The 27,844-nt window shown below is 39.0% G+C and overlaps 1 protein-coding gene across 4 annotated transcripts; it reads right to left on the bottom strand.

Moving 5' to 3' along the window:
• Nucleotides 1-282: 282 nt before the first annotated feature.
• On the bottom strand, nucleotides 283-21,067 carry RIMOC1 (RAB7A interacting MON1-CCZ1 complex subunit 1). 4 transcript variants are annotated; one of them, XM_019930088.3, is made up of 7 exons: nucleotides 20,771-21,063; nucleotides 15,855-15,961; nucleotides 13,545-13,688; nucleotides 12,266-12,397; nucleotides 11,261-11,375; nucleotides 5,347-5,629; nucleotides 283-4,352 (listed from the first exon to the last, which is right to left on the bottom strand). In XM_019930088.3, coding segments are annotated over exons 1-7 (882 nt in total). In that variant the 5' UTR covers nucleotides 20,871-21,063; the 3' UTR covers nucleotides 283-4,351. The 4 variants fall into 4 exon arrangements, with proteins under 4 accessions (XP_019785647.1, XP_033708719.1, XP_019785646.1 ...); XM_033852828.2 differs by adding an exon at nucleotides 16,378-16,458 and having other exon boundaries at nucleotides 283-5,629; nucleotides 20,771-21,062; XM_073802084.1 differs by lacking the exon at nucleotides 283-4,352 and adding an exon at nucleotides 7,105-7,216 and having other exon boundaries at nucleotides 5,442-5,629; nucleotides 20,771-21,067.
• Nucleotides 21,068-27,844: the final 6,777 nt, after the last annotated feature.

Genomic DNA, 27,844 nt, shown 5'->3' with positions numbered 1-27,844 from the left:
GTTTAATGGTTAAACCATTATTATTTTGTCCTGTTTGACTGTTTTCCTTTGTTTCTGCATTTTCTCACTTCTCTGATTAAATTTATTTTTGGAACTTGGGGAAAGCCTAGGAGGCTAAAGTTTTTCTATAAACAAGAGGCAGGTGGAGGACATGGGGGGAGGGGAGGAATCTGTCCCAGAAAGGCCCCATAGGGTCCTGCTTGATTATAAATCGTAAACTAACATGATAAAAGTTTTCATTCTGACACAACACTCAGATATAAAAGAAAATAAAGATACAAATATGGGACTATGGTTTTATTTTTTTTTTAATTTTATATGCTCCAAAACATTTTACTTGGAAATTTTCACTAGAAGTAGGAAAATAAAAAACAGTAAGGAACAGCAGCACGAATACATAATGCATATTTTAACTGTGGATACATTAAATGTATGTTAATGTAATACTTCCATGATAGCTCATATTGTGTTAAAAAAAATAATACAAGGAGGTGATACTAGAGAACTATGGAATCCTGTATTCTGTGGTAGAAGGGGTATCCTTATGGGAGTCAGAAAAGGAGCCCTGGAAGGTGGAGAGAGAAAAGTGACAAGCAATCTAAAACTAGCATATAAGCCAGCTGTGGGTTTTTAAAAAATGGCATTAAAATGAATCTCCCACTTTAATGAACATCAGAGAATTCCCAGTGGGACTGACTGTAAAGGCAGGAATGTAAATTTCATTGTGGGGTTTTAGCCAATGACTCTCACCTCACTCTACTGTATGCAAACAAGTAAGGGAAAGTCTTCACTCATGATCTGCACCTTAATCAGCATCAAACAATTTACAGTAGCCAGAAACCCTATAAATGCAGCAAAGCAGACAAGCCTTTAACTAAGTCTCAAAGCCTAGATAACATGAGAAAATTCATAATGGAAAAGAACCATACAAATTTAAGGATTATGAAAAATCCTTTAACAGAGTTTTAGTAACCATCAGAGTTCAAAATGGAGAGAAACTGCAAGTGTAATAAATGCTACAAGGTCTTTAGGTTATCACTTACCCATTAGTAAGGGCCACACTGGAGAGAAACCCTTTAAATGGGATCAAAATGAGAAGTTCTTAGGTAGTGATTCATTGTTTATTTCAGCATCAAAACTTCCATAAGAAAGAGAAACTTCATGAATATACTGAATGTGCAATGGCACACTGAACAGTATTCAACCAGAGGGGTAGAGCCAAATGCTGAAGTGGACAGGTGCTTACAGGTGCCTTCCCAACCACCCTAAATAAAACAGCACCCCTCTTGAGTCACACTAGCCCCATGCCCTGCTTTATTCTTCATAGCACTCATCACTCACCAAGCTACACATTTATTTCTTAAAATGCGTTAACTTCCTCCACTAGAAACAAACTCTGGTGTTTTACAAAGCTATATACTCAGTGCCTAGGATAAAACCTAGCATGTAATAGGCACATAATAGTTGTTGATGAGTGAATTACAGTAATTATAGTACTTTTCTTATGTGGAGTATTTGGTATTTTGAAGTTAATCCATTCTAAATGAAACAGAATTTACATAGCAGGCTTTAACACATACAAAAATGTACTGTCCATTGTTTTGTAATACATCACAGTAAAAAGCATTATAACTGTTATGGTCTACAAATTATTCTCCAATTGTGTGGGGGATGAAAAAGTTGTACAAAAAGCACCCAACAGTAGCCCCATTAGTGTACCAACCAGTGAGAGACCCAAGTGGTTCACAGGGTCATGAAGACAAAATGGAGTTCCCAGCTTCTGAAGAGAAAGCTCTCTACTTTTCTCTGGTTCTAGATCTAAATGATACTTTACTCCTCTGAGGAGTAATTCCCTCTTGGCCTTGTCAACCACTGGTACAGAGGTCAGGGCAGTTTGGAATCCAAGAGCAGTAACCCTTTTGTGGCAGACTTCAGCACTTAAGAATCATACCTCTTATTAATTCAAAAACATTACTAAGGGCCTACTATTCATTAAGCACTATACATAAAGATACATTTTTAAAATATGGAGTTTGCCAACTCATAAGAAAAATGACTATAAAGCAATGTGATCAGTGTGATAACATGGGTTGGGGAAGTTTCAGGGAGCAGAAGCAGAATGACATGTAACTTTGACTGAAAAGGGCTGGAAAAAGCCTTATGGATCCAATATCACTGGAGCTGAGTCCTAAAGGATAAATAGGTATTCACTTGACTACAAAGAAGGGCAAAGTGTTCCAGCCAGAAGTAACGAGGATATTGAGGAAAAAATACACACAGCACATTGGGGAAGGAACTAGTATACTTGTGATTGATCATGATTCTCCAAAAAGGGTGGGGTGAGGGTGGGCAGTCTGTGATTTAAACATTTATACTTAGAAAGCGCAAAGGTTATTTTCATAGCAAAACTTGTAAAAGCTAAGTTAAATAAAAATCTTCTTAGCTGTGTAAGGATAAACAAGGAGGAAAAGGCAGAGATAGGGAGAGACTCTCCTTGTCCCAAGCAGCTCCATCAGAATGTTGATCAAAAATGAGCCTAAGGAACACTGGACTAGAAAATGATCACACAGGAAGAGCTGCAGAGATGTGGCTGGCAAGGTAGGCAGAAGTAGGTTACAGCATTCTGTGTTGCCCTGCTTCGTGGAAGATCAAAAAAAGAGAAAACATGAACTGGAAAAGATTTTAGATGAAAAGTAAGGATTAGTTGTTTGAACATATCGAATTTAAAATTACTATGGGATGTCTAAGTGAAGATATTTAATAGGCAGTTAGAAAGAAGGTTTAGAAAGCAGAAGCTGGGTTTCAAGCTACAGGTTTGGGAGTCAGCCTAACATTACAGGTGATAGAAGCTGTGGCTATCAATAACATCACATAAATGCACAGTTGACCCTTGAACAATGATGGAGTTAGGGGTGCAATCCTCCTAGCAGTCAAAAATCTGCATATAGGGCTTCCCTGGTGGCGCAGTGGTTGAGAGTCCGCCTGCCGATGCAGAGGATGTGGGTTCGTGCCCCAGTCCGGGAGGATCCCACATGCCGCGAAGCTGCTGGGCCCGTGAGCCATGACTGCTGAGCCTGTGCGTCCGGAGCCTGTGCTCCGCAACGGGAGAGGCCACAACAGTGAGAGGCCCGTGTACCGGAAAAAAAAAAAAAAAAAATCTGCATATAACTTTTAGTCAGCCCTCCATATCTGCAATTCCTCTGTATCCGGAGATGCAACCAACCACTGATTGTGTAGTACTGTAGTATTTACTACTGAAAAAAACCCCACGTATAAGTAGACCCACGTAGTTCAAACCTGTGTTGTTCAAGGGTCAACTGTATTTAGAGTAAGTAAAAAAGAAAAAAGGGAGAAAGGAAGGAAGGAAGGAAAAATGGGAGAAGAGGGAGGAAAAAGAAAAAACAGTATTCTGGAAAAGAGCAATACGTACAGGATATTGGCAGAAAAAAGAGAAGCGTCGGGGGAATGAGGGAGCCGGCAGAGAGGAAACGTGGAGACTAGTCTTCAACACGAAGCAGGATACCTCTTTTCCTCCTCAAAGCGGGGACATGAGCAGGGCAAAATGGGTGAACAAACACTGACCTCCTCATAGTCTCTATTTTCTGTAAGACAGGACCAACAGCCATGTGCTAGGGGAGGGGACAAAGGGCCAGAGGAGAGTGATGAGGCAAGTTAGAGGTTTGGATTAGCCACAGTGGGAAAGGGACAGGGGCCACACTAGTAACAGACAAAAGGCTTACACTGAGGGCTCTTCTAAAGCTGAAGGCAAGACACTTAGAGTGATTCCACTTTGAAGGAGCTGCAGGAACTTCACATGGAACTCAGCATCCCCAAAAAAGAAGGTAGAACGATAGGATTAATTCAATGTTGAGGGACTGCAGAATGATTAGGCTGAAAGACCAGGGGAAGATGGATTTGAAGGGACTGTGGAGAGCACGTCATATGGTGCCCCATAAGGCCAAGGCTGGACAGGGAAGGAAGAAAATCTGAAAGAGGCTATGGTGAGGAGAAAAGGGGGCAGCAAGAGGAGGAGGCTATGAGGAAGCTAAAGAGATACAAAAGAAATAAGAGGGAGAAGAATCAATCAAAATGAGGAAGTAAAAAACTGGAAAGATAAGAATGTCATTAGCTATTGAAATTTAAGATTTCAGAAAGAGAAACTCAGGATGGTGATATTCATGTTGAGGCCGTGGGAGTTAAGTTCCTGGAATGTGATGAAGTCAACGGCCCAGAGGTGAAGGATATTGGCAAGGTATCAGACAGATCATCCCAAGACGACAACAGGAACTGAGGTAGACAGAAAGACTGTCAGCAAGATACCAGGTGGGGCTCTCGGCCTTTAACACTCACCCCTACAATTAAAGACAAAAACTATTAAAATTTCAAAACATGAAAAGATGTGCTCTAAAGACATAAGACTAATGGCGGACTAACCTAACATGGTTTTATCTTCATTACTCATTTAATAAACCGTGCATATTCTTTGAAACAATATAGGAAAATTTTGAAATTTTTATAAAATGCCTAATAGACTAAAAATTTTAAATGCCATTAGTAGTACGTGGTGAAACAAACAAAAATTCTTTTGTGGAGTCTTTCATTATTTATCTTAGTCTGGAAATGGTACATGGATGTTGGTCAAAATTTTTCATTTTGCCAATTTTTATATCTATAGCATATATACAAAGCAAAGAGGGGACTTGATTTTAATCTCTGAAGTGCAGCAAACTTCAAGACAGGGAGATTAAAAAATAATCTAAAAACAGTTAAAATGTTCAATTTTATGTTATGTATATTGTACCACAATAAAAAAAAATCTGAAGTAATAGAAAAAAACTCTTTATAGAGATAAATTGGATTTCTCCTTAGTATTAGTTACAGGATATCTGTAGTTCAGAGTGAGTTAGAATAACATAAATGCCATTTTAGATATTAAAGAATCATTCCTTCACAGGTTTAAGAATATATAGTGAGGGACTTCCCTGGTGGTCCAGCGGTTAAGACTCTGCCTTCCAATGAAGGGGGTGCAGGTTCGATCCCTGGTCGGGGAGCCAAGATCCCACATGGCTCGCGGCCAAAAAACCAAAACATAAAACAGAAGCAATAATGTAATAAATTCAGTAAAGACTTTAAAAATGGTCCACATCAAAAAAAATCTTTTTTTTTTTTTAAATAAAAAGAATATATAGTGAAAGATGGTGATGGCATTTAAAAAAGGGTAACCATGCTGGCTATCTTTATGTAGTGTAATGTTCCTAAATTCAGTATCAATATGTCTTCTCTTCTGGAACTTCCATTTCCTGAGCCTTTTTGTTTTCCTGTTTGAAAAGGAGTAGATGAACTTACTAGTTAGTGTGATGCTGAAAGAAGTTTAAAATTTGTTTTGCATTTGTTGTATTCCATTCTTGTTCTTTCAGGGGTCCTTCGCACACAGATACATACTTTTTCAAAATTTTTTCTCCTACTTCTCGGAAATCCAAAGGTTCTTTGTGTGTAGTGTAGCTTGCTCCAGAAACACCAGTATCCACTTCATGATTTTCTGGCTGTTGATCTGCACAATGCTTCAATCCCCAATAACACATTTCTCCACTGTACATCATAGCCAGCAAATGAATGTCACTAAATATTCCTGGGAAAGTCATTTAAGTTGAGAGATTAGAAGTTAAAAATTTAAAAAGAAACCCTGGTGATTAAGACTCTAATAAAATCTTTTTACATCATTAAGCATTTTCCCTTCTCATTTAACAGCTGTACTTAGAAAAGCCAAATATCACTAACACAATCCTCATTCCATAGGCACTTCTATCTCTATTTTATCTATAAAAGAGACCCAATCCCACCCTCCCCAAAAAAAGAATTATTTTTAAAGAATCATATAGGTCAGTGTGTTCATCTTTCTGGTGTTCACTTTAGGATCTCTTTGAGAATCTAATCTAAATCGATGGAACCTCTCCCAGAACGTACATCCCATATTCCACATACAATTTCAGAGTACTCAGAGATTCCCTCAATCCCATCCATGAACACAGCTTTTATTTAGGGGTATACTCAGGATCAATAATACAGTTCCTATATTTCTACAGCATTGTACAGAGATGATCCTGCATAATCATGTCCCTTAGAGGCCATATGATTCTAAGTTACCAAAGATGTTAAATTGTATCCAAGATGCTTTATGTTCCCAGGAAAAAGGAATACATTGCAGGATTCCCATCAAAAGTTGAAAGCGTGCTTATTATGGAAGGTGATTATATAATTAAACATTTATGACACACAAAGTATATTAATTTGATATAAAAACAAAAAGACCTAGAATTGTAAAGATCTGGGGATAAATTATCGACTTTGTATAACTCACTAAAGCTCTTTAAACCTCAGTTTGCAAAAATCAGGATTCCACATGCCCTACTTATTTCATGGAATTTTCTTAGGAAACACATAAAATAAAAATGCATGAAGTGCTATTAAATTATATGACTATTTAACTTCTTCAAGTCATAAAATACAAATAAATGATCTATTCTACTAGACAGGTACTTGTGTGACTAGAAAAGTTTACCTCAAATAAATGAGCATCATAATCTCAGTTGCTCACCTAATATGGCTCATCAGAAATGACTATGATAGTACTAGAGGTATAAAAATACAAGAAAAATTCAGCTTCCAAAACTGTTACAGTTTGTATTATCTTAAATCTATTGCAAGTTTTTGGTAGTCTCAGAGTTTGTCCCTATAGGTAACCCTTCACCTCATCTCCAATTCAGCTTACAAATAGTAGCAAGAGAAGGAATAAGCTTAGCAGACGAACTGATTCATTACACTGCTATATCAACAAAAGAAATAAGAGCAGAATCTGAGGCTTGCATTCATGAACATACGATGGGCTACACTCTATAAATTATGCTTTCTATGTATAAAACAACTCAGTAAGTACAATGCATATTACCCATAATCACTTCTTTTCACTTCATTTCTTCATAGCTAAAAGGTCATAAACCTCATAGAAAAAGCTGGAATAGCATTAGATGTTATTTAGAATATAAAAAGAAACAGACCTAGAATCAAGAGGATCTGGGTGTAAATTATTGACTTTGTGCAACTCACCAAAGCTCTTTAAGCCCCAGTTCACAAAAATCAAGATTCCACATGCCCTCCTTAATTTCATGGAGTTTTCTTAAGGAATAGTTTGCTGTTTTTTCCAAATTAACGATTTTCACTGCAGAATTATATTTCATATTAGATAGGACATTTCACTGAATTTATATCCTTTTTCATTTTTGTGATCCTACACCCTAATTATTCCTCAAAAGACTGGTAGAGGGGAGTAAGCAGACAGAAGCAAAAATGAAAAGAAGGTTAACTTTTAAGCAGGAGGAAGAGCTGAAGTAAGTCCCACAAAGTGAAGCCACTTGGGAAAGATGAGAAGTGTTTGCTTAAGGGAGAGCTGGCATTCAATTTGTGCCCAACTCTAAGTTAGCCTCATCCTTTATATTAACAAGGAGTGATGGTTAAACAAGGTACACAGATATCCTTTGGAAAGGTGTTTCTGAGGAGAGAATGAATAGCTATATGCTAAAGAGTGGTTCTCAAACTTTAGCCTGCATTAGAATTACCTGGAGGACATGTTGAAATGCTGATTGCTGGGCTCCCACCTCCAAAACTTTCAGATTCAGGTATGGGATTGGGTCTATGAATCTGCATTTTTAACAAAGTCCTAGGACCTAGGGTGAGGCTGCTGGTCCACAGACTATGCTAAACTACTGTACTGCATTAAAATACCAAAGGAAGAAATGAACAACGTAAAAATTACACATTCTCCCTCTCTACTCCGCCAAGGAATCCATTACTCTGTAGCTATAGTCTTTTTGCTGCTACAAATTTTCCTTGGTATTTTTTCTGCTAATGATCAGCATTGTTTTCAATAAAATACTTCACTTTGCACTGCTTATATCCTTGGCAAACACATCAAGAGAGTGCGGGGTGCAGGGAGGAAGAGAGTGAATAACCCATGAAGTAAAAGTGAGGGCAGAAAGATGACCTTCATAGGAAAAAAAAGGTGGCCAGACTGGCATTCTCTAGAAGCACTGATGTCTAAATCTGACTGCATCATAATTACGGTAGATTATAAAAATAGATTCCTGAACTCCACATATTAAATCAGAACCTGAATGTGATACACAGAAATCTGTATTTTTGGGGACTTCCCTGGTGGCGAAGTGGTTAAGAATCTGCCTGCCAATGCAGGGGACAAGGGTTTGAGCCCTGGTCCAGGAAGATACCACATACCGCAGAGCAACTAAGCCTGTGCACCACAACTACTGAGCCTGCACTCTAGAGCCCACAAGCCACAACTACTGAGCCCACATGCCACTACTACTGAGCCTGCGCACCTAGAGCCTGTGCTCCACAACAAGAGAAGCCAGAGCAATGAGAAGCTTGAGCACTGCAACGAAGAGTAGCCCCTGCTCGCTGCAACTAGAGAAAGCCCGCGTAAAGCAACGAAGACCCAACGCAGCCAAAAATAAATAAATAAATTTAATTTTTTAAAAAAAGATAACATAAAAAAAAGAAGAAAAGAAAAGAAATCTGTATTTTTAAACAAGCTACCCAAGCAATTAGTGATGTCAATTCAGAGCTGCTCCTTTAAGCCATCTGAAATCCAGGTTCTGGGCTAAGCTATGAGCCAAAGGCTGCTGGGAAGGGGGCTCTTCAGTGGCATAAAAAGGGCATAACCCAAGGATGTGCACAGCTGAACAATCTTTTAACCTAGTTAACTCCAGAGTTATCCTGACAAGGCTATTTTTATAAGGGCCCACAGAAGAATGAACCATAGAAATGAGATAAAAAGATTTACTGAATACATTACCTGGTAATTTTTAAAAGCTGAAAATTTAATGGCATACAGGTAATGACCAAAGGACAAAATGATTATCTCACCTTGGAAAACGAAATAAAAATCATACTAAGTATACACTGTTTTGAGTTTTATGTAAAATCAGGCAAATTATCATTAAGATCTGGCCACAAAAATATTTTGATGATTCACATAGAACTTTTCTCTCTAATTAGTACTAAGAATTATTCCGAATTATGTTTTTTATATTGACTAACAAAAAATTTAAAAAAAAATTAGAACCACTCCACCAGGGCCTTAAGAGTAATTTAGCCTATGAAAAGCAGGCTTCCTGGCTTCTAATCTACATCTTGAGGAATGAAGTAGGGAGGAACAAACTGCTTTAGATGAGAGCAAGAAGTCAGCACCAAAAGAGGACTGATGCCTGTGGCAAAACTGCTAGGGAGTTGATGCTGTTTTGTTGTTTCCTGGAAAAAAGAGACCCTTTCTGTGCCTTTGATTCCCCTGTTGAAGAAGCAATGGAAGATAGAGGCGAGTGTAATCAATTATAATCCAAGAGAAGACACCAGTATCACAAGCATCGTGATAAAAAAATTCTAGGCCATGAGAATATATGACTTTATGACTAGAAATGGGAGAATAAGGGAAATTGGTGACTTGTGCTCTTTTCTTTGGTTCTAAATAAGCTTTAATGCCCATCTCTGCTTTTTCTTTTAAATCAATACATGTGGGTGAGGAAATTTTAGAAAGATCATTTTTAATGCAGGTAATCGGTTCACTAGTTACCTGGAATAAATACTTCCCACAAATAAATCAAAACACCCCATGTTTGTCAAAACATCATGCCCACTGAAGGAGCACCTTATAGTCACAAGTTTTTTTAGGACAAGCTACTTGCCTGAATAAACTGAAGGTAACAACTTTTGGACAACAGTAGCCAGTCATATGTTAATGGCTCTTAAATCATGGTGTTTTTTTTCTGTGTGATGTTTTCTAATGGAAAGGAAAAGCCTATAGAAGCTAACAAAGAAAGAATTAAAATACACTTATAGAATTAAAACACAGAATTTTCCCTAAGAAGTTTTCTTCTTATTCCCCATGTTTGAATTTTCCCCATCAAAATTTCCCCAAAATTTCAGATGAAGCATAAAGAAAGTTTACACAAAGAACCTAACATCACTTGCCAGCTATGTGACCTTATCAGGCATATCAGGACCTCAGTTCTTCCATTTGTAAAAAGAGACGCTAAAAGTAAGTGGTTCTTCCCTCTCAAACCTCAGTCTAAAACCCAAATGATGCTCTATATCCAGTTCCTAACATTTTTAAATGCATATAAGTTTATGACAGAAACTAGCAGTTACCACCCAATATTCATTCTTCCTTTCTTTCTTAGTAAAGAGACATTATTTGGGATGGCAATGTATCATGTAAAGGGCTATACATCCCAGATTCCCTTGTAGCTATATGAAGCCATGTGATTAAATTCTGGCCAGTGAAATGTAGGTAGAAGTGTTCTAAGTGTTGTAACAAACTTGAGAAGGATGAAAGAAAGACCTGGCTGAAAGAAACATCATTTTGCCATTCCTATGGACTGGAACACAGGTGAGACGGAAGGAGCTCCAGCAGCATCTTGAGACACTGAGAATGGAAGCAATGTCCTCAACAGGGATGCATGTTGCACAACTCTGGCAAGTACTGTTTACATGCATTCTATATAACTCGCCTCCTTCTGAAGCTGTAGCGCTCCACTTTGAAAGACGATGGAGGAAAAAGATAGGAACCTGATGATGCCATGAAGCCACCATAACCAGCTCTAGACCTTTTTGAAGTGAAAAAGCAGTAAATTTCTCCTTGTTTAAAAGTTACTTCCAGTCTCAGGACTTCCCTGGTGGTGCAGTGGTTTAGACTCCGCGCTCACAATACAGAGGGCCTGGGTTCAACCCTGGTCAGGTAACTAGATCCCACATGCATGCTGCAAATAAGAGTTCTCATGCCACAACAAAGGAGCCCGCCAGCCACAACTAAGGAGCCCGCCTGCCGCAACTAAGACCTGGTGCAACCAAATAAATAAATAAAATAAATTTTAAAAAATAAAAATAAAATAAAAGTTACCTCCAGTCTCTGTTACAATTAGCTGAACCTAGAGCAGGATCAGGGCTTTGTGGGGATGCAAAGTAAGTAAAAGCAACATGATATATTACTGTCCCTAAATTACTAAGCAGAGATTAGCAGTATTTCTCTATATTACGTGAGAAGACTTTTTTAATTGTTTAAAAAGCCCTTTTATTATTTTTCTGTCTATAATGTAACCTGAAATTTATTTCAATCAAAGTTAAATCTAGTAAACTTCTTAAAATTTAAAAATGCTTTAAAACACTTAGAAAACTACAAAAAGGATCACATTACCTTCACTCAGTAATTTAGCTGTGTCTAGGTCTTGGAAAGAAACTCCTTCATTTAACTGGATGGGACACCGAAAATTCAGCATCTGTAGCAAATAACTGATTCCATCAACAAGGTACTAAATGAAAGTCAAAGACAAAGAATCCAAGTATTAGATGCAGAACTGCAGAAACTTCAAATGTTAATATTTTTACTCAAGAGAATATTGGCTAATATACAGATATATCATATGATTATTACATTACAATATAAGGACCTACTACCCCAAAACTTTTATAAGTATAACCCTCCAATTAGTAAAAGAGTATGGGAAAAAAAGAGAAATCATTAACCAAGAACACATGATTCAGTAATATACTTGTCAAAAATGTCATCAGAGCAAGAAGAGGTTAAAGATAATAAAGATGTGTTCAAAAACTTGTTAAAAATATGGATGTACTTTATTACAATTTAGAAATATTATGATCAAACTTTTACATCTGAAAGTGTGACCTCTCATTTGCAGGCCCACATAAACCATGTGTACAATCAACCTAAGTTAGGAAGGATCCTTAGTGATACAAATATTAAGACAGGATCTTTGGATTTACTAATTTGGTCAGAAGAGTCAAGAAAAATCAGAGGGCCACAATTTCCTAGGAGCAGGGTCATGTGGGATCTTTAGGAGTGATTTGCTGATAGAGAGAGGCTCACAACCAAGTTTGTTTTCTTCAGGCCAAAAATATGCTTAGAAATTAATATAGATTATCTATCTTGTACAATAAAAAATAAAAATCCAAAACTTAAAAAAAAACATATAAAACTTCCCAGTTTACAAAGGGTTTTTACATGTTATCTTATTTAATCTTCACAGTAATTCCAATTTGTTTAAGATTACATAGCTGGTAAGTACAGGCCTGGAATGCCAACCCAGGCCCTTTGATTCCTCTACTCTTAATCCTGTACTAAACAGCTTTTGGAAACCTATAAATGTCAACAATAAAACATGTATGAGGAATGCTTTTTCACCTTTTTAAGCAAGCTAGATTTTCTTGTGAGCCATTCTCTCCTTTTGGTCAGAGAATGACAATACATGTAGAGTAGGGCTCCTCGTCTCCAAGAGAGACATTCCAGGAGTTCATCCCCAAGCAAATCGCAGTGCTGAAATACAACAAAGACACAGCTAAAAAGAGAAATTTCGTGTCTGTAAAAATCAAAATTAAATTTCAAAATATTGAGCAATTAAAAAATACTCATTTCACAAAATTTGCTCTTTACTTAGCAACCTACACAGGAATGCCTTACTCTGAATCAATTAGAAATATAGAAATCTATTGCTACGTGAAAATTAAAATAACTACTCCAATTTACAAATATTTCTAGAAAATTGATGTTCAAGTATTTTAGTAGCCAATTCTCTAATATATTTGAAATATAAGTATTCCATAATCTGACTGAAAAAATAAGTTTTCAGAAATATGTTACTTGAAACAATTTCTACTACTGCTAAAATAAAACAATGAAAAGATATACACAAAAACAATTTTAATAAATCAAACTTTTACTATGTGGTATCATTTAAAACTTGGGATTATTTGTTTCCACAGTTAGCATTCCCTGATAAACACAAAGAGCAACAAAGATATCTACGTAGAGAAAGCCAGCGGACAGTTCAAGATGAGAAATTATTTGCTTGAAAGAGTAGCCAGGGCTAGAGACAAAAATCTTGGAATCATCTAAACAGAGACAGCAGTAAAAACAAGTTGTCAAGCAAAGACAAACTACAGACTATCAGAGGATTAAGGAGATATCTTTGGGGAGTGCCTATGTTTCCAGATTGGAAGAGAGGGGAGATGCTTGAAAAAGAGCAAGAGCAAGGCTTCTTAGAGACGAAGAGGAGCATGCAGGGCCTCCAAGGGATGGGGCGATCATTGGTAAGAAAGGCAACAAATGTCCAGGCAGAAGACTGAAAGGACGAGAGATGTGGTATTAGGTTACTAGGGATCTTCAAGAAAACACAGCATCTTGTAAAAGTAAAGGGAGCAGAAACAGCAAATGTGTATGTTTAGAAAATTACTAGGCACTGTAGTTACAATATAATTCCATCAAACAAACATTCTGAAACATATTTACAAAAATATGATACTTGAGTTGTGACATCAGTCTGAAATGTTCAACTCTTATGTCCCTCCTTCAATCTTAATTTAAAACAAAGATACATTTAAGAAAAAAAAAATACAGATTCTAAAGGATAATATAACAGTAATCAGCAGCATTCCACCATAATTCATAGTTGTGCAAAACTTACTTTTGGATGCATGTTATTTTCTTTAACCAAAATTTCTGGTTCTGAAAGAAAACTGATCAACTCTTTTACTTTTTGTGAAGAATCTTCAGGAAAATCTTCATCTACTAGCTTGTTCTCCTCAAAATATGTCATGTCCAAAATAGCCTGAAGTAAAAGAGAAAAAAAAGTATAAATGATTTCAACTTGAATAAATAATTCTTATAGTTTAATCTTACATATATATACTTTATTAGACATTTAAATCTTCTAGCACAGTATTTAAGTAGTCAAAATATCTAGCTATAAATATAATCTAAGATGAACTTTATAGTAAACTTCACAGGATTTTACTAAAATACTGAATTAAGATAATCTAGTTTCCCTCAAAAAGTAAAATGGGTATTTATGTTTTAATTCAGATAAGCTAACTATATACAATATAATTATGAAAAGTATAATTATTATAGTCTTTGCTATTTATACATATATACTTCCTGAACATTTTCTAAATGCCTGCCATATCAAGACAAGGTCACTACCTCTAGTTTTGTATACCGAATCTTCAAAGGATTACCTGTTTCTCAAATGAAGCACCAGCACTTTAAAACTACCCAATCCTTTTTCTTTGTTTAATCTACTGGACTAAGACTAAGGAAACTGAGTTCTAACAAAGGACAAGTCAATATTTTATCTTTGTTTTGGAGCCAGTTTCTTCATTGACAAAATGAAGAAACTGATCCAAATGCCTTTCAAAGTCCCTTGCTTTGAGGGTAAAATGAATTAACATATGCAAACACTTCGAACATTACCTAGCAAACAGCACTACTTAAGTGTTAAGTGCTCTCGTGTAGAAGGTCTAAGCCAGGAAGGGAGAGATTATCATACTAAGGAAAATGACCTGGTGATTGAGAACGATAAGTAAGATCCAAAGGGGTTTGGGGAATTTTAATCTATATTTCTAATTCTTTTGCCTTATTCTTAGAAATAAGTTAAAATGTTTAGAACTCTCCCATGTGAAAGAAACAAGACAAGCAAGGAACCTTCTGAAAGAAAAGAGAGGTAAATTTCTCCCAAATTGTAACAGCTCTCGGGGGGTTGTGGGTAGTTGTTACAGGCTCATTCAACCGCATCGGAAGGCAGAAAGCATCTCCATGTACCTCCTAACAGAAAGCAGAGTGTCAGGCACCTAAGTGCTATGAACGTGCATTTTGGAAACTTCACTAAGTTTACTCTATTTCCTATAAACCACTTCATCTTTATTATCCCTTGGCAATCAAGGGCGGGCATACGAAGCACTCTGTCAACTATAAAGTGGTATACAAGTGTTACTTACTATAATAAAATTATGTGTTTTGGTTTTTTTTTGCTGCACTGCACAGCCTGCGGGATCTTAGTTCCCTGACCAGGGATCGAACCCATGCCCCTTGCAGTGGAAGCACGGAGCCTTAACCGCCGGACCGCCAGGGAAGTCCCTCAAAATTATGTTTCTTAGTGTCCACTTGCCTCAGCAGTGTTTGAGAAAACTGAGAAAACAGATCTTATCTGTAGAAAGGTCTGAATTTGAAAGGAAAGTAAAAAAAGGGGGGAACAGAAAAATCTTATGGACTTGCATAACAAAAGCACAGGTAGTCAAGTTGAGAATCCAAAGGAAAGGTGAATTTCAGGGGAAAAAAAAATAATCAGAGCCCTTATAGAAACCTCCATTCCCTCTGACTAAGCTTTCACACCTTGGAAATTGCACATGAGTGTTTTTTTTGTTTTGTTTTGTTTTAATTTATTTATTTATTTTTGGCTGTGTTTGGTCTTTGTTTCTGTGCGAGGGCTTTCTCTAGTTGTGGCAAGCGGTGGCCACTCTTCATCGTGGTGCGCGGGCCTCTCACTGTCGCGGCCTCTCTTGTTACAGAGCACAGGCTCCAGACGCACAGGCTCAGTAGTTGTGGCTCACGGGCCTAGTTGCTCCGCGGCATGTGGGATCTTCCCAGACCAGGGCTTGAACCCGTGTCCCCAGCATTAGCAGGCAGATTCTCAACCACTGTGCCACCAGGGAAGCCCCATTTGAGAGTTTTGCTTAATTATCTATAAAAGGAAGCAATACTGTTATCTGCAAGATTTTTTTTCCTTTTTTATCAACACATCCAATAAACTTTTCTTCTTTGTAAGGATACTTACTGCCTTACAGCTTCAAGTCTATATGCTTTATACATACAGTTTTTTTAACACAAACACTTTAAATAGAGAATAAACTGCTTTCATCACACCTAAATTTTGGAGTAACCCTCTTAAATAAGCAAACTGCCTCAACAACGTTAGAAACCACATCTGTTTCAGTACCTGTGTGTAAAGTTCAAGAAGATTTGATGGATTTGAACATTCTTTGTCTTCTCCACACAGAAGTTTCAATTTTTCTAGAGCTGCAGAGGCCCGAATTAAAAAGTGATCTATAAGAGATAAAAACATGATTACTGGAGCAGCGTGGGGTCATCATGGCACAGCTGCAGCAGCTCCGGGTGCAGGAGGCGGTGGACTCTATGGTGAAGAGTCTGGAGAGACAGAACATCCGGAAGATGCAGGGCCTCATTTTCCGGTGCAGCGCCAGCTGTTGTGAGGACAGCCAGGCGTCCATGCAGCAAGTGCACCAGTGCATTGAGCGCTGCCATGCACCTCTGGCTCAAGCCCAGGCCCTGGTGACCAGCGAGCTAGAGAAGTTCCAGGACCGCCTGGCCCAGTGCACTATGCATTGCAACGACAAAGCCAAAGATTCAATAGATGCGGGGAGTAAAGAGCTTCAGGTGAAGCGGCAGCTGGAGAGTTGCGTGACCAAGTGTGTGGATGACCACATAAACCTCATCCCAACCGTGACCAAGATGAAGGAGCTCTCTCTCATCCATTGGGAAATAGATGTCTGCTATTGGCCATCAGGGCTGAAGGCAGGAATCTATTTAAAAAGAGGAATACGGATTTGGGTTTTCTAAAGTTTATGAATGAGGAAATTAAGGATGGCAGCAAGTTTAAGGCCTATGTCACTTGCCTCTGGACACTGGTTCCTTTGTGTTTGAATCCTAGAAAGTGAAAAAACCTGGTGCTAAAATTTGGGTCAGAGATAGCACAGGAGAGTTTTTGTGAGCCTGAATTTCATGTGGCAAGTGCTTATCCTGGCAGCAGGGAGTCTCCCTTGTACCAAACCAGAGCCCTCCAAGGTACCAGCTTCTCTTAGTACACAGATATCAACAGGCTGGCAGGTTCATCTGACCTGCTTATGAGCTGGTGGAGTGTGAGGAGAGGTGTTTCTGTTCATTGCCAACCTCCTGTTTACCAGAAGGATCACTACATTTTCCACAAACTGGAAATAAAACAAAATCCATGAGGTCACTAATTTAGAAGGGGAAAGGGGGGCTTCTGGGGATTTGTTTTGCTTGGTTTTGTTTTATATACAAGGGCATGAAGTTACTTTAAGATGCAGAGTTGGGAGAGGTAGTTTGGATAAAAACTTTGAAAGGGTCCTTGCGGATATTCATTTCTGGCCATCAAGATGTGGATACACATTTCTTAAAATTCTCACACATGACATCTTTCAGCCTGGAGACCCTGCAAAAATATAAGAAGCGCTATCACACCGGTAGGGGAAGCAAACCTTCCCTCTAACTGGCAGCCATAATGGGCCCTGAGAGTGTCTGCAGCAGAGTCAGCTGAGTGACAAGACAATCTTGCAGTGATACCCTTGAAGGGAAAGGGGATTTTGATTGTGCTATATGTTAGTATTCAGGAATGAACAGCAAAAGAGGAATTGTTAGCTGCATAATTAAGAGAGCTATGAAGTACTGGCCTTGGAAAAATCTTGTTTTCATAAAACATAACAGAATGAAAGCCTAAACCCAGTATTGCTTACTTTGCCCCCTGTAATAACAGAGCTCTGTTGAGACAATCCCCTGGCAACACGAAGGTCAAAGAAGAAAAAGTAAGCAACTCAGGGACGAGCTGTGACTCCTTTAGGGCAAAAAAAGGGACAGCCCTCCGTTACCAGATACCACTTTTGCGACCTGCATTGTTCTTGCCCCAGTTCTGGCACCTTATCATTTTATTAAGGACCTTGCTGTGTTTTAACCAACTTATTACTTGAAATGATAATACAGCATGTCTGTTTGCTGTTTCAAGCCTGTGATATATTTTCCTAGTGGTTTGGTTTTAAAAATAAATAAGACTTAATTTTTCTTCAAAAAAAAAAACCATGATTACTTCACATAGTTTCAGAGTGTCATTTAAATGAAAAAAGTTACATATCTAAAATGATGAAATGAAATTATTACAGCATGGTAATAATATCTTTCGTAAAACATGAAGTACATCATAATGCCTAATCCTACTTAAATGTGTCATGGAAATTTATTCTTGAAAGCTGGACTGAAAACTTTCTAGGTTCAGCTGCCATTTCTTAAGTGCAATCTGTATTTTCATAATGCTTCTTTTATGATGTTGACATACTCAAAATGTTTAAGCAATAAATTTAAAACCTGTATTGGAATAGTACAAATAATATATATAAATCTACAGAAAGGACTTCCACTAACTTATAACTTCATAAATATATTCTCCAAAAAATAACATGATTGATTAAATCAAATGCCTCATAAAATGTAAGCACTCTGAGCAATTATAACTTTATAATTGTGTTTATGTATTTATGTATGCAAACAGCTGTTACAATTAAAATTACACAAACTACCTGAATATTTTACTCCTTTAAAAACCTAGGAATGGGACAAATTACTTATGCCTTCAAAACCTAGACAAAATTAAACTAAATACCTCTGATATACCCTCTAAAAACAACTCCCCCTCACTTCCCCTCTACATGGTCTAATTTCTTCCTTTTCTCTTATGTCATATTCTCTTTGCTTCGATGTTTTCACTTTTTCTTATGGATTTTTCCTCCCTAACCTACAAAGTGTCCATACCAAGGTGCCATCCACACTTCTGCATCATCTCACGTAGTCAAATTTAAATATGCCCACCATCAAGACGCTTAAGTTCCTAAGTATGCCCCTCTGTGGCTTCCTCCTGAAATATATATCCTTTTCCTCCCACTGGCAAATGGACAGAAAATGTAGCACTTGGTGAGGGTCCATCTGATCCAGCCTCAGCACCTACACAGGTACGTAAGCTGCTCAGCGTTGGAACAAAAGCACCACCAGCTTAAGCTGCATCTGTTGGCAATAATATGATGACTTTAAGTTTTCCCTGGTAAAGCCTAACCTGTATCTAAACCAGATTCTGAACGCTTTAAGGTCCACTATTCACCTAAATTGAAAACTACTTCTTTAGCACTGCCCTCCTATCTCTCCCCAGCCCAGAAGTATCATCCACACAGCTCAGAAAAAAAATTCTATTGTGAACTAAATTGTATGAAACATGGTACTCCTTAGGTACTTCTTAAAACACTGAGTTGATATTTTCTTCTTAATTTGCAGGATTATTTTAAATGTAAAGACTTGCACTTAGTTCACTGAACCGCTGCTGAAGGAGTATCTCATATGAATTCATGACATAATTACAGAGGTGGAGGGATAATGGCTCACAATTTTAGAAAATTTTTATGAAATGTAGTATTTTTCCTAACCATTCAAGGTAGTGACTGACAAGGCAAAGACAAGTGATTCTTACATAGTCCCTGGAAAAGGTCCCTCTCATGGTATATTTCCATAAAGTAAACATACTATGCTCGTACAATGAGAAATAAATGAACAAAAATTGACCAGAGGTAAAAAGGAGAGTATTCTTAGATGGACTAGTGTCTGGTTGTATCTGATCTAATTTAAAGACAACAGGAACTATCAATCCGTATAACCTAATATAAATATCATTAAAGGACAAATTTTAGGTGCATATTATTTTTGTGCTATGGGAAAATACAAGTTCAATGCAAATACATGCAACCATGTTTTAATTAAACTTCATAAATATAAGAAAATCTTGCTAGTAATACTGATGAATAGCTCATTACGTGGACCACTATTATTTTAATTCCAGTACACTGCAGAACTTTAAAGCCTCCAAACAAGAATATATACCACTTTAATTTTCAGTCCTCATTCTAGACTGGATTAAAGAACTCGTCCATTGGAAAATGACAATGGCTTTTGGTTTCAATGGTAAGTGAATAGCATACATTCTTTGATCTCTTTAGACTGATTCTAATGGAGTTGGAATGGGGTGGAGATCACTGAATAGCTTACTTAGAAGTAACGTAGATACACTTCCAGGTACAGCTACTACTGTCCATGAACTAACTAGTCATGTGATTCACTTACCACAAACCAAAAAAGAAAACAGCTCAGGGTAGTCTGTGGGTTTTTAAGAACATACCCCTAAGAAAAGAAAATCCAGCAAATAATCTTCACTGGAACTAGAGCCATTTTATCATGGACCCTATTCAATAAATTCACCAACTACTCAATCGCTTGGGAAAACGTTCCACTACTATTTTCCTATGAGTTCGATGACAATGAGACAGTCCACAAGAATTTTTAAAACTGTCTATCTGTAGTAAAGGTGCAAAACTCAAAAGGAAATAATGTAGAAACGTAGAGGCAGCTGGTAAGTATTGAAAGAGAACAAAAGTCCAAGTAATTCTCCGTCAGTTTTTCAAAGGAAACCGCTCAGACATTTCCAAGAAAGTATTCTAGTACTGACAGGGCCCTTGTGAGACCTGAGGTGATGAATGTGAGAGAATCGTCGAAATTATACCAATGTAAATCTCTTCTGTATTGTTTACAGCTGAGTTTAGAATCCAAAACATAACACAGAAATTCACAACGAAGCAATGAAAAAGTCGAACTGTTATACACGCCTATCTCTACTACACGCAAAACTATTACTTATTTGCGTACCATCATCCAACTTTAACAACTCATTTAAACTTCCACGTGTACTTCCATCCAGATCTTCCCCTTTTCCCAGTTGCTACCGAGACAGTTAAGGACAAGCAGCACTAATATGACTGGGATTTCAGCGCTTTTCACGGGTTATGAAAAATGGGGTCTGGAAGCAAACGCCTTGCCTTTAGGCGTTGTGAGTTCTTGGAGGTGGACTAGTGACCCCACAGCGCGGGCCAGAAGGGCAACACCTTCGGCAGTCCTGGCCTGGGATCCACACGGACAACAGGCCGCAGCCTCAGCCCCTACGGCCGTCGACCGCCAGCTCTGAACAACCATCCGCCCGCCCACCTCCCTCCCTCTCCTCGGCTCCCTCACCATCTTCGCCGGCGGCTTCGCTAAGTTGTTGTATGTGGGCCTGAGCCAGGTCCCCGAGCTCCTCCACTCGTCTCACCACACCGGAGCCTGAGGCCGCCATGGCCACAACGGGCGGGCGCGCCTAGTCACGTGACTGCGCCGGCCTGAGGTCACCTGATACCCCGGCGCTGGCGGGGAGTGGGGGGGTGGAGCTCTCCTGATAGGTGGAAGGGGACCCCAGCTCCAAAAGAGGGCAGGCTCAGGCCCTCACAGGTTGTTCCGGGTTATTTTCTTCTCGGAATTCTCTCTCCAGAACCCTGAGCAGCAGGCCGACTTTTTCGGGCGGGCGTGACGTCAGGACGCACCTCCCCTCCTCTAAACCAATCGGAAGCCGCCCATGTCCCCACGCTGATCCAATGAGAAGCCAGATCTCTGGGTGCGGGTGGGAGGGGGCTTGGCGGGGGCTCTGACTAGAGAGTGCCGAAGTGGCTGGCTGGTGTCTGCCCTGTGACCAGGGCTGCAGCCGCAGTCAACAGAGCAGACAGGAAAGTCTGAAAATAGGACTGTCTGGTTTTGGTTGCCTAAAATATGCAAAGCCTGGGAGACACTGCTTTGGGAAAGATCCCTGGTATTCTCCCTCCTTGCTGCAACTAATCATTCCTTCTCTGGTTAAAGAAAAAAAAAAAAAAAAGGACTGGCTCTCCTGGAGAACATCCAAGTCTCTAAGAGGTTACTGTGCGTCTAGGTGGGGACCTCCAAACACTGGTGGAAATTCCCAGTCCAAGCGGTTGAGGGTCGCTTTTTTAAAGTTTAATTTTAGCAGCTGGGTTTGTTTTATTTCTGGTCTGCTTTGTCCAGCTCACATTTAACATATTCATCATCATCTCACGTCCAATAGTACAAAAATTTTGCATTTACAAAAATTTCTATTGCCATACATCTGAAGACCATGTCTTAAAGCCCTTCGTGTGAAAAGTTCATCCTCTCAACTGTGAGTTTCAAAGCACTCAGGAGTCTAACTTCCACTTTGCAGTCCCTATTTTCTTGCCTCTGGTCAAACAAATCTTTAACTCATTTTTTTCATTTTTCAATTTGACACAGTATATCTTGAATAATCTCCATCCTATCTTCTTTCTTATGAAAGATAGTTTTTTATTGCATAGAAAATACTAAAAATAGGTGCCAACTAAAAGTTGTCGCTTGTCATCTGTTGCCATTCTACAGGAATGAAGTCACTAGCCACTGTAGTCGCTGACCTTCAACACACTCTGAAAGGAGTTCAGGGTAGAGATCAGAAACGAGGCACACTGTACTCTGGGAAAAACTGCAGAACAGACCTTCAGATAGTTAGATATTTTCAGGAGAAGGTTTTGTGAGCCCAATTTCTTGTGTCTTCTCATTTCTAGAAAACCAGTAAAATCATTAATGGAGACATCTGCTCCTCGTGACTAGCAGCAACCTTCTGCCAAAATGTGTACTTGACTGCACATATCCCCCTTCACTAAAATCATATATACACTGACAGTTCCTCAGAGCTATCTGTAGTCCAGGCTATAGTCCTCATGAGGCCCCAAATAAAACTTAACTCACAACTCTCACGTTGTGCACTTTTTTGCACTTGACATAAGGAAATAGTGTAATTGACCACAATGGCTTTCTAGCTGACCTTTGTAACACCAGTTTCTTCTTCCTTCAATTCTCCCTAAACATAGGAAGCAGGAATCAGGTATTAATTTTGTATCCTCAGGGATTCCTACAGTGCCTGATACGTAATAAATACTCAGGAAAAGTTTATTAATTAAACAAAAATTTCATGTTATCTTGTCAATATATTACTCTCTAATCAGGAAGCTGAAGACCAGGAAGGCTACATTATGTGATCAATGTGGGCTAAAGAATCAAAATTCTTATAAGCATTTGACATCTCAAAATGCCAAACCTCACTAAGTATAGTATTAAATAAAATTTACAATTCCAGAGATTCATTGAACAACCATGGACTTTCAGCGGGAAACATACCTGACACTGGGAATTATTGCTCAACTTACAGTAAGTGTGTGCATGTCTTCAGAGAGAATTGGAAGGGATCTGAGAACATATAGTACAGCCCCTCATCTCCAGGTGAAGAAACTGGACAGAATTTAACTATTAACTGCTCCAAATCCTAGAATACGTGATACTGTGATTTGTCCAAAATCATACCAAAGTAAGCATGTGTAGAAGACCCTCACCATAGATATAAACAGCTAACAGCCGACCCTCACCAATGCACACTGAAGAAAGGGCTTAAAGCCAGAAACCCAGTCCTAGAAAAGAGGAAATGTGAGTAATTTCTCCAATTTTATAGTTAATTATTTCTACTTTAGGAAAGCTACAATGCATAGAACAAATACAAATATAATGCTAGATTTTAAAAACTCATTGAAATTAATTATGAACCTACCAAAAAGTACCTTCTAAAATAAATAATTGATCTCATTTGGACCATTTCCCTCCCAATTGATATATAACAGATAAAATCCAATTAGCTAAGAAGAAATTAATTTCTAGGGATTTTATAAAAAATACAAGTCTTTTTTTTTAAATTAATTAATTTGTTTGTTTTTTGGCTGTGTTGGGTCTCCGTTGCCGTGCATGAGCTTCTCACTGTCGTGTCTTCTCCCGTTGGAGAGCACGGGCTCTAGGCACACGTGCTTCAGTAGTTGTGGCATGCAGGCTCAGCAGCTGTGGCTCGTGGACTCCAGAGCCCAGGCTCATCTGTTGTGGCGCACGGGCCCAGCCACTCTGCGGCATGTGGGATCCTCCCAGGCCAGAGATTGAGTCCGTGTCCCCTGCATTGGCAGGCGGATTCTCAACCACTGTGCCACCAGGGAAGCCCCCACAAAATACAAAGTCTTTCTAAGAATAAATTCTTGATTGCCTCTGAATTACTCGTACTTACAACTTGTACCATTCTTTTGAAACCTTCCCTTTACTGCTTTACATTTTTTGTGTGGGTCTTATTCTTTCATATAAATTTGTCAACCCCCTGTGAACAGGGTTTGAGTTCTATTTTTTTTTTTTTAGTTGCCACCAGTGACTTGAATGTAACAGGACCTCAATAAATGAGGTCTTTTTCATTTAATGACCCATTATTGGGTTAGGCACTGTAATAGGCACTGGATTTATGGCAGTAGACAAAATAAACATGATCACTACCCTCCTGGAGCCTGTTACCTAGTGGGAGAAGACAGAGACATAATAATTACACAAATGAATGCATAATTTTAAAACTGTGGAAGATGTTATGAAGGAAAAGAAAAGGGATAATTTGGTTTGAGATATCAGAGAAGTCTTCTCAGAGGAAATGATATTATCACCTAAAGGATAAATAAAATTAGACAGGTGAAGAGAAGGGGTGCATACCAGTCTGTGTCCAATCAGGAGAAAGAAGCTACATGGTCATTTGAACACGGAAAGTTTAATATAAAGAATTATTAACAGGGACTTCCCTGGTGGTCCAGTGGTTAAGAATCCGCGCTTCCACTGCAGGAGGTGTGGGTTCGATCTTGGTTGAGGAACTAAGATCCTGCATGCCGCGAGGCACCGCCAAAACAAAAGAATTATTAACGGGATTGAAGTCACAATGGATTGGCTAGTAAGAAGTAAGAATAGAGGAATAGCAGAGATAATGGGCAGTCATTACTCCCGGGATAGAGACCTAGACCTTGTTGGAGAATTTCTGTCTGTGGGTAGCTGGCTAGTAGAGTAGTTCACACCAGTGGAACTTGCTGGAACTCTACCCTCTGGGACTTGCTAGAAATCTGCCCTCCAAGGTGCTGGGAAAGCTGCTTATGGTGAGGTATCTCACAGGAGGCACTGTGCTACAAAACTGCCCAAGATGGGCACCAGGAGAAGCTGCAGGCCTTGCTGCAGAAGCCTGCCAAGCACAGAACCAGGAAGGAAAACCTTTTGTCTCCTGCAATGTCTCTCTAGCTCCCTCTACTGACAAAGTTTAATATATCAGCTGACAAAAATTATTTAAAGGGCTCATATATTTTTTCACAAAAAAGGACAAATTTGGAGCTGAGAGGCAATAAATATATAACCAGCACAGTGGAGAAGAACACATATGGCACAGGGAATAGCATATGCAAAGACTCTGAGTTTGGAAAGAGCTTGGCAGTTTCGAGGGATGAAAGAAGGCCAAAGGCTCCTGGTGCGAGGGGAAGGTAGAACAAGGTGAGGCTGAGGAGCACATGTGGAGGTTATCTCCTGAGGTGGATGCCTCACCCTCAACCATGGAAACGGACTCCACACCCCAGTGTGCGCCCCCATCAGCTGTGTCTGTATCAATTGTCTCTATCTTCTGACCATGGCCAACTCCTTTATTCAATTAGGTGGACATAAACTAGTTCAATATTTAATGAGCCCCTACTCTATGCCAGGCACATGTAATATGGTAATAAACAAGAGAGACCTGCTTTTGTGGAGATAGATTCAGGGATAGATAGATCCAGGGGTGAAAGTCTGACAGAAGCCAAGCCAATCAGATTCTTTCTCCTGGTCATTTGGCACATTTAAGAGAGAAAACTAATCACATCAATGTCAGCACTCGAGTGAGGCAAATCCACCTGCTGCTGCAGAGGTTCCTGGGGGAGGACTTGGTTTCTTTACCTCCCTGAGTCTTGTTTGCTCAGCTTTTCCTTGATAGTCTCCTGTATCTGTATCTAGAAACTAATTAGATTCAGTTTCTGTTGCATGCAATAAAAAAAAGAAAACAAAAACATAAGAGAGCTTATGTATAGAACAGTAGAGGCAGATCAGGCAGGGCTTCTGATGCCATGTTAAAGATTGTAGACTTTATCATAAACAGGAAAAAAGCTATTGAAGTATCTTAGGCAAGGGATTGATATGATCAGACTGTATTTTAATGACTCACTCTGGCTGCTGAGGAGAATGGAATAACAGAAGTGTGAGAGAGAATTGGGTAGTTGAGTTGGGAGACTAGTTCTTTGGAAGAAAATTAAGTAATCCCTGTCAGAATGAGCACAGCGAAAATAGCAAGGATTACGTTTGACACACTATGGAAGTAGAATTGACAGGACTTGGTGACGGGATTGGATGTGAGAGGGAAGGAGAAACAGGTGTCAAAGATGTCTTCCAGGTTTCTGCAGAGAGCTACTTGGCCAAAGGCAGTGACATTTGCTGGTTCAGATGAATCTGGAGTATGAGAAGATTGGTGAGGGAAAGCAAGAATCAATTCAGTCTTATTGATTTCTAGAGTTCTTTATGCAAATCCAAGCTGAATAAAACTTTCATCTAATATAAGTTTTTACATGCATCTAAAAAACCAATCAACAATTAATTTTTGAAGTTTACCTTGGGGAGGGAGAGAGAGAAAGAGAGCAACATCCCCTGTAGGCATACTGGTAATTAAGAGCTGCTGTGTAAAAGGACTTGAAATATAGATGTATTTTTTGGCTGCGTTGGGTCCTCGTTGCGGCGAGCGGGGTCTACTCTTCATTGCTGCGTGCAGGTTTCTCATGGCGGTGGCTTCTCTTGTTGCGGAGCATGGGCTCTAGACGCTCAAGCTTCAGTCTTTGAGGGGCATGGGCTCAGTAGTTGTGGCGCACGGGCTTAGTTGCTCCCAGGCATGTGGGATCTTCCCAGACCAGGGATCGAACCCGTGTCCCCTGCATTGGCAGGCGGATTCTTAACCACTGCGCCACCAGGGAAGTCCATGACTGGGAATGTTAAAGGCATGATAATTAAAGGGATCTTGAAAAATAAGAACTTAAACATATAATTTAAGCTCTAGATTAAATTCATTCTGGAACAGAGCAGAAAGACTGCTGTGCCATTTAGGTTTTCTAGGTCTCATTTTATGTTATAGGAAACCGTTTCTTCTCCTCCACTCTCCAAGGTAATTAATCGTTTTCCCTATTCTGGGGGCAGCCCTATTTTGCTGTTTCCTTTAGAATTTTTAATGATGTCCATATTACCTACAAGATATATCTGCCAGATAAACTAATTCTAATAAGTGTGCATTATTGCTACAGTATCAAATAATTTCCAAGTTCTGTGCTTTGTCGGTGACATGACATTTAAAGATTGGGTACATTATTATAAGTCCACTGGGATCTTAAGAATCTTTTTTTTTTTAATATTTATTTATTTATTAGGCTGCACTGGGTCTTCATTGTGGCATGCAGGATCTTTAGTTGCAGCATGCGGGCTCTTAGTTGCGGCATGTGGGATCTAATTCCCTGGCTAGGGATCGAACCCAGGCCCCCTGCATTGGGAGCGCTGAGTCTTAACCACTGGACCACCAGGGAAGTCCTTAAGAATCTTAATACTTCTAAAACAAATTAACAGAACACATTGAAACCTTACAAATAACTGTTATTTAACTTGCAAAGTTTCCATTAAAAGCTACACTTTGATTTATATTACCAGTTTTTTAATCCCTAATAAGCAAATATTGTAAAAACATCCACACAGGACATGAATCTCAACTGACAGACCAGACACACTAGCTTCTTAATATCCTAAAGAACTTACCTTCAGGAAAAGCGTTGTATTAAGTAGAAAAATTTTGGCTGCAGATCTCAGAAAACCGAACTACAACATAAACAGTGAGGAAACACATGCTTTGGAAAATGAATCCTTGAGGCAAGACAGGCTTCAGGGCTGATTTAAGCCAGCAGCCCCAGCTCCATGTCTCTGCGAGTGTCCTGGCTCTGCCTTCTTTGTCTGTTGGCTTCATGCTCAACCTGACAGTGAAAGGGCTGCTGCCATTCGAAGCCTCATACTGTCAGAGGAAGAAAGAAGCAGGTACTACTGGAAACTTTCACAGAATTATAACAAAGAACTTCTCCAGAATTCCAGATCAAACATTTCCTCACACTTCATTCGTTCAATCTGGGTCACATGACGGTAAATTACTGACACAAGGTTAAAATGATAGGGAAGATAGATAGACAGATAGACATTACAAAGATAATCAGAAGAAGTGATTATATATCTAGAGAGAAATATAGATATAGGTATATACACATATATCACAAAGATAATCCCCTTAAGGTCAAGTTATTGTGCTAACCTCAGCTACAA

Source organism: Tursiops truncatus, chromosome 3, assembly GCF_011762595.2.
Source record: "Tursiops truncatus isolate mTurTru1 chromosome 3, mTurTru1.mat.Y, whole genome shotgun sequence".
Taxonomy (NCBI): domain Eukaryota; kingdom Metazoa; phylum Chordata; class Mammalia; order Artiodactyla; family Delphinidae; genus Tursiops; species Tursiops truncatus.
Note: the sequence above shows the minus strand (reverse complement) of the source record. Positions and strands in the feature narration are given on the sequence as shown.